The following is an 11751-nucleotide window of genomic DNA, read 5'->3' as shown; positions in this document are numbered from 1 at the left end:
GAGAGGCACTCTGCACGGATCCCAGTGCTGACACCAAATTGTCATGGAAATGACCAAAGCAGAGATGAAGCAAATCCCAGGCAGGCAGGTCCTGATACAAAAGCTTTATTCAGAAGCTACACATGTAGGAGAAAGAAGGCGTCCAGCGAGCTGAAGGCTAGGCTCTCTGCCAGCTGTGACAAGTTACAGCATTTTTATACTAGGCTTCTTTGATGCTTTCACCTTTGTTTCTCTCTCCCCCCCCCCCCCCATCGGCAGAGTACATTCCAGTACAGTCACAAACTAAACTAGTTCAAATAAACAATTCCCCTGATGAAGAAATCTCAAATGCTTTCAACTTTTGGGTGATCTTTTCGTTGGCTTAAAGCAGCGGTCCCCAACCTTTTTGGCACCAGGGACCAGTTTCATGGAAGACAATTTTTCTACGGACCGGGTGGGTGGGTTGAGGGGATGGTTTGGGGAAGCCCTCCCCAGCCCCCCACTCCAGCGTCCTGGCTTCACTTCGGCTGGGTAGGCGCCCAGCTGAAGCGAAGCCGGGACACTGGGGCGGGCGGGCAGCTTCGGAACGGGGCACCCAGAAGTCGCTCTCCCAGAGCGGCTTCCGGCTGGGCGCACCATTCCAAAGCTGCCCCACCCCACCCCAGTGTCCTGGCTTCGCTCCAGCTGGGCAGGTGAGATGGCGCCCCGCACCCAGGTACGCTGGGTGTGTGTGTGAAAGCTCACCTGCATGGCTTGGTTCCTAATAGGCCACGGACTGGGACCGGTCCGTGGCCCGGGGGTTGGGGACCCCTGACTTAAAAGTATTACACCAATATAGGTTTTGGAACTAAACAATGTCGTTATTGAGAGGATGGGTGTCCCAGGAGCTGAACTGGCTAGATCAAAACAATGGTAATAGTTCCTCTGCATTAGCTCCTTGCAAAAACTGAGCTGCTGCATAAAAATTGAGCTCCTTCCAAGGTACCTGCTCCTTCACTAGTTAACTAACCAGGCAATCATGTGGTGCTGCTACAGCAGACGGCCGTGATGCTGGTATAATTTAGTTGGCATCCTATATGTTCCCAACACACCGATCTGGAAAGCGCACCATCAGCTGCACACTCCAGCATCCATGGCAACACCATGGACTCTCCACCATTCACGGAGTGGCACAATGGCAGTGCCCTCATGAAAGCCAGCCACAGAAGGAGCCAATCCACTCACAACAACAGCGAGGTGTCCCCATGATGTCCTGTCACTCCACCGACAAGCCACCATGCAACCTGCCAGGTACGATGATGCCACAGTGCCCTCTACTGCATGAGCTACAGTGGCACAGGCAGCAGGAGGCCAGCCACTATCACCCCATCCCACCCTAGAATTCTTGCCCACAGGGCTCCCAGTCGCCTTCTCCCTGCACCCACTGCTCAAGAGCAGCCTCAAAGCTCCATCCGATGAGCATCTTATGCACTCATGGAGTTTGCTCAAGTCCCTCACCTGACTTTGTCTGCCTCCCGCGCCCCTTCTGGCCTTCCTTGTGTGACAAAAAAACCCTCATTAAGTCCAATGTTTTTTTAAACTCGGAATTGCTGCTCTCGCCTACTGTGTGCAGGAGAAGCAGCGGACTCGGTGGGCCTCGTGCTCATTCTGTACTTTCTCTTTTGAAAAGAGGAAGTAACTGAGGAACGAAAACACGGGCTGAGAAGCAAAGGTAGGGAGCGTGTTAACCCCCGGTGTGATGGAGCTTTTAGTTAATACAGAGTCATCTTCCAGTCCTTCTACACACCCATCTTCCACCCTTATTCCAGGAAGACTTGTGTGATCTCTGCACGCTTCCACCTAGTGAACTCTCCAGGAGCTGGCTTGTCACGTTTCTCCTTCGTTCCTTCGAGCCAGCATGGTGGGTACCAGGTCAGGGAACGGTGGTTTAGATCACGATGAATTTGTAACGGGAACATTTCTCCCTGCACTCACACATAGCCCAATTTCACCTGTGGATTCGCCACTCACCCCAAATCATCTCTAAGCTGCTTAAAGCCGGAACATTTCCTCGTTGCCTCTTTAGCTGCAGCGCCACTGTCTCTATCCCCCACATTTGCCTCTCATACCAAGCGGCCCTTTCCCCGGTAAGATTGGCCTGCTAATGACTGCCTTATTAGGTTACCATGCCTGGATAGAATTTGCCATAGAAACTCCGGCACTTGCCCCACAGGTCTGTAACTGATCCAGGAGCGCTGGAGCTGCCGTGATGGTTTAGTTGGGCAACAGTCTTCGTTCCGAGCTGCCGGTGCTGGTTAGGCCCTGTGCAAGAGAGGTAAGCTTTGCTTGAAATGTGTTCCTATATAAAAATAAACAAACCACAGAACACCCCTTAATTTTTTGTCCAGGAGATTGTTGAAAAAGAGTGAATGTTTTAGACTTGCTGAAGCTAGGAAAATAACCCCATCAGAGAATGTGATCTTTTGAGGAGGGGAGAGGGGTATGTTAAAAGAATTAGCACCGTACATTTCCAAGGCATCAGCAGCTGAAGCTTATCCCTGGGGAGAAATAGCATAGCCAGGCCGCGCCTGCTGTAGTTGTATTCCCATGAACAAACAGTTGAGTATCTCTATGAACATATAAAGCTGCTTTATACTGAGACTATTCGTGTGAATAACTTTAAACTGGAACCCTTATATAGCCTGAGGCCAAGACTCCAGACTAGTGAGCTACTAGGGTCTTTGTGAGGTCTCAGAGCCCTATTTAGGCAGGAAAGGGATTGTGGTTTTCCAATGTCCGCCTGTCCGATTGGCAGTCAGTAAGAAAGTTTCCGATTGGCCAAGCCTGATATAAAACCTGCTAGAAGCCCAGCCTCTTGCCTGGTTTCTGCCACAAAATTGTTCTTGTGCAGCCCTTGTACATTTCAGTGGGGCTTGTGCAGAAGACCCTTCTGAATGATGGGACTTCATATTAAGTCATTGGAGATGGGGGGATGCAGTTTGGATTGTCTGTCAAGATGCAAAAAGTGTTGGACCAGCTCATCTTTTTCACACATTTGCAAAGGGATGGAAGATTCCTTTCTCTTGCTTCTCCAGCTACAGGACAAGCATAATTTCCCCAAAAAAACTTGGCAATCCTATGCCCCCCCCAGACAGAGTTTTGGGGGGCACAGGATACCTCGAATTCCTGGATCCGAGACCAGAGACAGCATTCTGACGTCGGACCCAGGAGCCTGAACTCCCCACCCCCTCGCAGCCGTCTCAGAACTGCGCAGGTTGAATCTGTGAGCAGACAAACATAAGCTCAGAGAGTAGGAAAAGTGGGTGGTTCTGTGGGCTGGGGGTGGAGACGGGGATGGCTGGTTTACGAAGGGTCCTCTGGCCACCCCGGCCTCCTTCCCTTCCCTCTCCACAGAGCCCCAGCTAGACCAGCAAAATCACCCGTCTAGTGAAACTGCAGAGTGCCGGGCGGACGGGGGCAATGATCACCTCTGTGCTCTTCCTGGTCTGCGTAAGATCTCCATCAGCCTCTGAGTTCGGATGCTGACGGGAATCCCAACAGGATTGTGCCTTTAGTTTGCTAAGCCTGGAGATCCAAGGACTGCACAAGAAAGGCAAAGCAACCAAAATACAGCAGTTGTACTATACGAACTGAGTTACTCATCAGTGTCAATCCCAGACTAACTGGTGTGGAAGCAACCTCATTTTAAAGCCAAGAAGATTAGAGCAAGATTTTTTTAAAAAAACAAAACAAAACACGAAGGACATTGATCTGAAAATACTCTTATTAAGGTTGTGCTCTTTGTGTTTTTATTACAATTTCTCATTATGCTACCATGTCATTCATCTATCAACAAACCTAGATTTTATGGGGTGACTACAATATTTCCTTCAGTTTTGTTTTACTTCTATAAAGCAATTTTATTCTGCTCGACTTCAGCCAAGAAGGCTATCAGAGCAGCGTACTGAAGATCAATACCCAGAGAGTCCCTCCTTCCCTCCGGCTGCAATCCAAAAGACCCACAGCGCAAGAAGAGAGGGAAGGAGGAAAACAAACCAGCTGGAATGGAAACAGTTGTGTCAGAGGAGGAGTCAGATGGAGCTGCTCCTTTGGATCGGGCCCAGGTGTATCCCCACCCCCCCACCCCCGATTATACCATTTTGCTTTTGCTTCTGCTGTCCTGGGTGCCACTTTCCACCAAAAATAGTTACGCAGTATGATTGTTCTATACATTTCCACGTAGGAGATGTATCCTCTTTTAAATAGGCATAGGTTTCCATCCTACTTTGTAAGATAATCAAGTTTCAAATTAGGTATATCAAAACCATCTTTTTTAGCAGAAACTTGTATTGTGTTACATTACTCCATTTACGTTGCGTATTTGAGGTGGCATCTCACCACCTCGTCCTGAAGTGATCTGTTGCAATCTGTCTGTCCTACACATTTTCCTCAGCTGCTGTATTAGCGTCTGTTTTAATTTGCTCTCCCAGTGCCCTGGCTGGCCTCTAATCCAGTTTAGTTCTTGACAGATTCTAATCCCCTTTAGAGGTCTTCAGCCTCTGAGCACAGGCAAAACTCAGACATTAACGGTGCTTGAAGAAGTCTACCTGTTTCCCCCTTCTTCGATCCCCCGTCCCCTGAAATAAGGAAAACAGAGGGGGAGCTCGTGCTACTGCTCTGGGAAGGTGATATCTGGAATAGCCAAGTGGGAGCTCACGTCCCTCCTGAGTTGGGTGAACTTTGCAGTTGATTTAGGCCTCCACATGCACAAGCATTGTGCACCTGAGAGACTGGCGCACACAAGGCCTCCTTTTCTGTGCCAAGTGAGACTTTGAGAGAGAAATGTTGCCTGAGGGAGTCCAAGCTGAAGAGAACCAAAAACTACAGACACTTCGGAGAAATGACTGGGACCTTGGCAAGACCACAGACAGATTCTAATGGCCAGCAACTTCTGTAAGTTTTTCCTAGACCCAGGAGTAGAGAATAGTGGTGTGTGTGTGTGTGTGTGTGTGTGTGTGAGAGAGAGAGAGAGAGAGAGAGAGAGAGAGAGAGAGAGTGTGTGTGTGTGTGTGTGAGAGAGAGAGAGAGGGGGGGGGCGGGGGGCGGGAGAGGTCTGTCCTTGGATTTGGAATTTAGGAATCTGCCTTCTACCAAATCAGAACATGGAGTTCATCTAGCTCAGTACTGTCTGCACTGACTGGCAGCAGCGGTTTCTCAGGGTTTCAGGCAGGGGCCTTTCTCAGCCATACCTGGAGATGCTGCCAGGGTTGAACCTTGGCTCTTCCATAGGCAGATTATTTGCACAGGGTCTGCCTTCACTGACTCTCCCAGTGAAGGAACTTCTTAATTTTGTCTCTCATGGCCCAACATGCGGTATCCCTGTTTTTTTACCATGTGGTTCTATTCTTCTGGCTTTGCCCACCACCATGTGTAGTGGCTGCTAGAGACCCACTATGCTTCTTGACTATCTGGCTTTCCTGGGATGTGTGTGACGGTTAGGAAACACACCAGATTTTGGACTATTCGTGCAGGCACAAATCCCAGGCCACCCCCAGTTCTAAAGATTTGCCTTAGCCCTTTTGCACAAAGAAAAGCAGTTTCATTTCCCCTCAACACACTTTTGCCAGCACAGAGCGTTTGTCCTCCTTCGTCTTGAGGACATCCACCCTTCATTTTGAAGTTTGGGGCCCAATAGCTGTGCGGCTCCCTGTGTTTGAAATTATAGACTCTGGATGACTTGGTTATATAGAACCCTCAATTAAATGGGCAACTGAAACCACCATCTTATTTATGTGGTTGTTTCATGTAGCGTAGTATGTAGTACTTCAAGTCTCTGTAGCTGACAGAGTGTGAATTTCAGCAAGAGAGCAACCGAGTGAGGTTTATCAATGTCTATTAGTCACGATGTGCCAATGGGAGGGGAACCTAGTGGGGCAGCAGCAGCAACACAACAACATGTTGTGGTGTATCCCTGGCGTGCGCGTGTTGTTACCGGGGTCTGTGGCAGGAAAAAACAAGTTATCATCAAAGACAGGAGTCACTGCTCTAACTTGGGTCTTAAGTCATGTGCAAAAATAATGAAATAAAAGTACAATTTGTCAATGGAGTATGAGACTTCTGTATGTAACTGAGTGCTTGATATGGCCTGGGAGGAAGTCTGAGGAGGCGATTTTAGTAGACTAATCTGCAGTCTGAAATGGTATGAAGGATTTTTGACTGGAAAGCCAACCTAAATTCAGCTCTGACCTGCAATATTAACAGTCTATTTGGACGGGGCTGCTGTACATTTCTCTCAAAAGAGTCCTCTGTCGTGGCCCAAATCACAATGGAGGTGCTTTCTACGTTCCAACACACTTGTTTGATAGAAAGGGATTTACGTTGCAACGGAGGAAAATGCTCCTCTGCCAAGGAGCACCTTTCTGCCCCTTCATGGGTGTGCCAGCTGTTTTATTAGCAAGTTCTGGTCACGTAGACATAAAATAACTGAGCATGTGCAAAATACTTTGTTGACTCAATAGGAAATTTAGTTGACCACAGGTTTCTGTAGTTAGGCTAGCTCTTTCCTGTCTAAGAGGAACTTGCCTGACAGTCAGCTGTTTCAAAGTTCACCCAGAGTGAATGTTATTTCTACACCGGGCGCAAGATTTTTTTTATGAACAGTTGCACTCTAGTGCCAACATGGCATCCCTCATGGCAAGATATACCTATGGCCACCACACCACAAACCAGCAGTAGGGCTGTACCAGTGAGCCACGTCGGATGGTTGTTATATGCTTCTCTTTCAGCCTGACCTGCAATGTGAGGATAAAAGCAATGGATAATATTGCAGGGTTGTTGAACTATTTCAGCTTCAGCCCTACCCCCACTCCCCGATTCTGCAGCAGGGGTCTACTATGGCTGGGCAACACTGCAGTTCAGTGTGAACTGCTCTGCAGGGTTCTCATAAACCACCTTCTCCCGCCCATAACCCCTTCCAACCTTCAACGTGGGACAATAAACGTTGGAATTTGCACTAGCGGGTTACTTTAAAAAACGTTTCACGGTAAATAAGAAGCGACGTAGGAAGATCAGCAACTCTTCTCTTTGCTGCTACCATTTGGGTTTTGCGGGTGGAGCTGGTGGGGCGTTGGCTGAGCCTGCTGCCTCCTGGCTTCTTAACAAAGAACGATCCTCTAGCTCTGGCTGTAGTTGCGCTGGAGTAGCTGCCTCCTCCTGACTGCAATCTACTGTGAAACCAGAGAGCCAGGCATTCCCAGTAGCCTGACAATCCAAAACTTGACTAGGCCCTAAATGAGATTCTTCTATCTCTGGATCAGACTCTTTCTCTTAGACCACGGCGTCAGGGGAAGGCAGGCAATCGCTCTCTGTGCTGTTATGGGGGAAGGGGTTCCCCCTCCCTGCAAACCTCAGGGTTACCCCGAGTCTCCTGTACGTCAGTGGTGTGGGTTTGGCTAAATTCACATCTGTGTGGAGAAGCTCAAACTGGTTTTAGAAGGAATGACAGCTAATTGGAACATCTCTTTGCAGAGGCAGCAGTACCTCTGAAAACCAGGGAGAAGTTGGGTTTTAAGGATGGATTTGAAGGAAAAGAGAGAAGTGGTGCAACGTAGGTGTTCCAGGCCAAAGGGCAGCAAGGGCAAATAGGCAAAGGCCCTCTTAGGAAGGCGGGAGCAGGGGCAACAGCTGAGGTTTGTGGTTCTTCTTTCATCATTCTGAGTATGACAAGGCCCACACCTGACAGCCATGCCTCCAACGTACGCGGTGCACTTTAGAACGACCGTTTTAGTTTTTCTGACACGTTGAGGCTGCATCATGAATAAATAAAGTGAAGAGTAAACAGCATTATTGAGAGAGGCTAGATGAAAGGACAGCAAGCTGAGGCAGAGCTGCGTGCAGTTATTCTGCAAACATCAAAGGACAGTTAATGGGCAAAGAGAAATCCTTTAGAGTCCTGGGCGGCGGGGGAGGGGGGACCACACTGGGCAAAGCATTCCTGTGGAGGAGGGTGCACTGACAAGTGCCTGGAGGCTCCTATTCATGCTTCCCCAATAGTACTCCGTGTCCCCTTACAACTGATAGCGGAAATCAAGCAACGTACATTATATATTACATTCAAGACCTATCTGCACTACAGATGTTGATTAGTTTTAGACCTGTTTGTCCTCCAGAGAATTATGGAGGTGTCTGGACGTTGATGCTTCCCTCCAAACCCCACGGTATCGCAGCTGCAGGACGGGAACAGTAAATCTCGACAGCCGGAGGGGGCGTGGGCTTTCCAACCGAAAAAGCCTCAGCGCAAGTCGCCATTTGGCTCGCTGAGCCTGGCCCCTGCCCGGCCTTCTCATGCTTCCCGCAACCTACCCTGTGCCTCGATCCCCCCCCCCCCGGGATGGCCCCACCCTCATCCTGAAGCGAGGTCACCACAGACGGATGGAGGAACGAAAGTGGTGACCTCGGAGCAAAGGGAAAAGTCACGGTCAGTCAGTGACTTTTAAAATGTGCAGGTTCGGGGTGGGGTGGGGGGCAGCCCGTGGTGGCTGTGCGTTAGCAGCTGCATCATGTAGACAACACAGCACCAACACGCAGCCACCACGGGCTAAACAGGGCGTATAGACAAGCCCCTTGAAGTTGTAGGTAACTGAGGACTCTTGCTCGTGATTCCTAGCGCCCTCCCCCTCACAAAACTAGTTTATTTAATTTATTTTATTAAATTTATATACCGCCCCGTAGCCAAAGCTCTTTGGGGTATGGCAATAAGCTAAGCAAGTTTGGCCGAGGACTCATGATTCTGGCAAACTGGTGGCCGGCTGACATTGGTGCATCCCTGACATCACGTCATGATGGGAACTTGGCAGTGGCACATCCCCAAAATCTACTGGTGGTGCAGATTTGCACCAGTCTGAAAGCTCTTCAAATGGTGTAATTAGAGCACAGTGTTGCACCCTGAGTGATTTGTCCTTGATAAGCAATCAGGCAGGCTGCTCACTTGGAAGCACAGCCCTTGCACCAGACTTCTTCCTCTTTGCCCTTGGAAAGTGAAATGACCCTTCATCCTGGAGGAACTAATGAGCACATGGGCGATTGTTGGGGCACTGAGATGGGACAAAAGATGATGGAAACACCAGCACAACCTAGTGGGAACTGGGGCTTTAGGGGAAGGTGTGCTACCTGACAACAGAAAAAGAGCCCTGCTGAATCAGACCACAGGCCTATATCTAGTTCAGCATCCTGTTCTCACTGTGGCCAACCAGATGTCTCTGGAAAGCCTGCAACCAGAACATGAGCCTCTAGCACTCTCTTAGAATCATAGAATAGCAGAGTTAGAAGGGGCCTACAAAGCCATCGAGTCCAACCCCCTGCTCAATGCAGGAATCCACCTTAAAGCATACCTGACAGATGGTTGTCCAGCTGCCTCTTGACTGTTTCTAGGATGGGAGAGCCCACAACCTCCCTAGGTCACGGGTTCCATTGTCATACTGCTCTAACAGCCAGGAAGTTTTTCCTGATGTCCAGCCAGAATCCATCTTCCTGTAACTTGAGCCTATTATTCCGTGTCTTGCACTCTGGGAGGATCGAGAAGAGATCCTGGCCCTCCTCTGTGTGACAACCCTTCAAGTACTTGAAGAGTGCTATCATGTCTCCCCTCAGCCTTCTCTTCTCCAGGCTAAACATGCTCAGTTCTTTCAGTCTCTCTTCATAGGGCTTTGTTTCCAGACTCCTGATCATCCTCGTTGCCCTCCTCTGAACCCCTTCCAGCTTGTCTGCATCCTTCTTGAAGTGTGGTGCCCAGAACTGGACGCAGTACTCAAGATAAAGCCTAATCATTACCTCTTGTTATGTTGTGGAGGGAGTAGAAGCAGCCCTTGTATAATCAGATTTTGTTGTTTTATGCAAGCTACCTTGGGGAATCCTTTTTAGTCGATAGAAATAAATAGTTTGTGAGGAAACTGAGGCCATCCTCCACTGTAATAATCTTCTCCTGTGCTGGTCCCACTGACGTGAGCAAGATGCTGGCTTGCACAAAAGAATGGCCGTTCTCCTGAGCCACTCACAAAAGAGACATTCACAGTGGATTGTGTCCATAATCTTAGTTTATTAAAGGGCTAAAATAGTATGAGAAATTGGGGATATTGTACAAAAATAAACAAACACAGACAAAGAAAAAATCAACAGTTAAGCTTGGATAGCATGAGATAAGAAAGCATCCCTGATTACTGTAAATGGGACTACTTTAAAAACAGTCTTCTAATTGTACTCTTGTAATCTATTTGCGTGGTGGTTCTCCATATTTGATCGATAAACTGCAGCTTCAATTTTGTTCTCAAAGGAGTGGTTAATTTCACAAGTGCAGACCTTGTGGTTGGCCATTGTGCACATGGGTGAATCACCCTCATGTGAATCGAGATTTCTTCCTTTAGGGGCAGCGGGGGTGGGTGGGAGACCATGCTCAGTGGCTGCTCTCTCTGTGTCTCCATTTTCCAGTTACTACCATGCCTGCTACCAACGACAGGTGGCCTGAAGAATTTGGTTTTAAGATCGGCGGAAACGGTCCTTGCTATATCTTGGCTGTGGAAGAAGGCAGCAGTGCCCAGCTGGCCGGCCTCCAACCGGGAGACCAGATCCTGGAGATAGAAGGGCAGCATGTTTCATCCATGAGCTGTGAGGCTCTTGTCGCCCTGGCAAGGCAGTGCGAGAATGTACCCCCCAGCATCGGTGTGGTCTCCCGCATCCAGCAGGTGGATGTCAAACCAGGACAGGAGGGACGCTTCGGGTTCACTTTGATGTGCAATGGAGGCTGCCCCTTGCAGGTGGAGAGCGTGGCTCCTGACTCACCTGCCTCCGAATGCGGGATCAAAGCTGGAGACTACATCCTGGAAGTCAACGGGACCCCCGTGAAGCTTTATGAAGAGGCGGCTGCCATGATCCATTCCTCCCAGGAACAAGGCCTCCAGCTGGGGCTCGTACGGCTTGGGCGGTTCCAGAGGTGGGCCAACAGCAACGTGCGGGAATTTGTCCAGAGTGCTGATGCCATCCATCAGGAGAGGAGACAGAAGGCTCAAGAATTTAGCAAGAAGGTGAGTCTAGGGTGAATGCCGTGCCTGTGTGTGTGGGCCCAGCATGGTCCAGGTCAAGTCCAAAAGGAGCAACTGAGAGTCAAAAGCAGCAGAGGCAGGTGATGAGTTCCCAGGCCAGGCCAGTGGTTGGATTTTGGGTAGGCAGCCAAAGATAAGAAGGGCCAAAGGCACAGCACAGGAGTCTCTATGGCTGCTGGAAAGAATTGATCACTCAGAGGTTCTCTACATTAGGGGGAAAACTTGCTTTCTTAGCACAAGCCTCCAGCCTCGAATCAAAATGGGCTCCTTCAGACAGTGACTACATGATTTTTAATTTAAAAGGGGATGTCTGAAAGAAAAGAATAGGTTGCAATGACACATTATGGCAGAGTAAAAACTGGATTACCTCTGTGTTTAAAAACAAACAAACCAAGGTTGCTGGGGGAAAGGGCAGGAGACCTCCTATTTGTTTACAACGTCATGAAATCAACTCACAAACTTCTGGGAGTGGACAGTCACAGGCATGCCATTTAGAGATCCCCTTAGAGTGAGGAATCAGGACTGAATCAGGATTCCTGCACTGAATGGGGGGTTGGACTTGATGGCCTTATAGGCCCCTTCCAACTCTACTCTTCCAACTCTTCTATGAAACAACAGCTGTGCAAGGCCAGCCAGGCCCCGAGTGGCTTCCTTTGGGGCTGACCGGCTGCGGTCCGTTTCTGCCATTATCAGAGTAGTG

General features: G+C 49.2%; 1 protein-coding gene across 1 annotated transcript in view; it reads left to right on the top strand.

Annotated features, from left to right (window-relative positions):
- Positions 1-4789: 4789 nt before the first annotated feature.
- GRID2IP (Grid2 interacting protein) overlaps positions 4790-11751 on the top strand; it is a 93699-nt gene continuing 86737 nt past the window's right edge. Inside the window, exons 1-2 of the mRNA XM_063143419.1 lie at positions 4790-4911; positions 10441-11033. Coding sequence (XP_062999489.1) covers positions 4896-4911; positions 10441-11033 — 609 coding nt within the window. The 5' untranslated portion in view covers positions 4790-4895. The remainder of the gene's footprint in view (positions 4912-10440; positions 11034-11751) is intronic.

This window comes from Elgaria multicarinata, chromosome 17 (genome assembly GCF_023053635.1).
Source record: "Elgaria multicarinata webbii isolate HBS135686 ecotype San Diego chromosome 17, rElgMul1.1.pri, whole genome shotgun sequence".
Lineage (NCBI taxonomy): Eukaryota > Metazoa > Chordata > Lepidosauria > Squamata > Anguidae > Elgaria > Elgaria multicarinata.
This window is presented reverse-complemented; position numbering and strand designations above follow the sequence as displayed.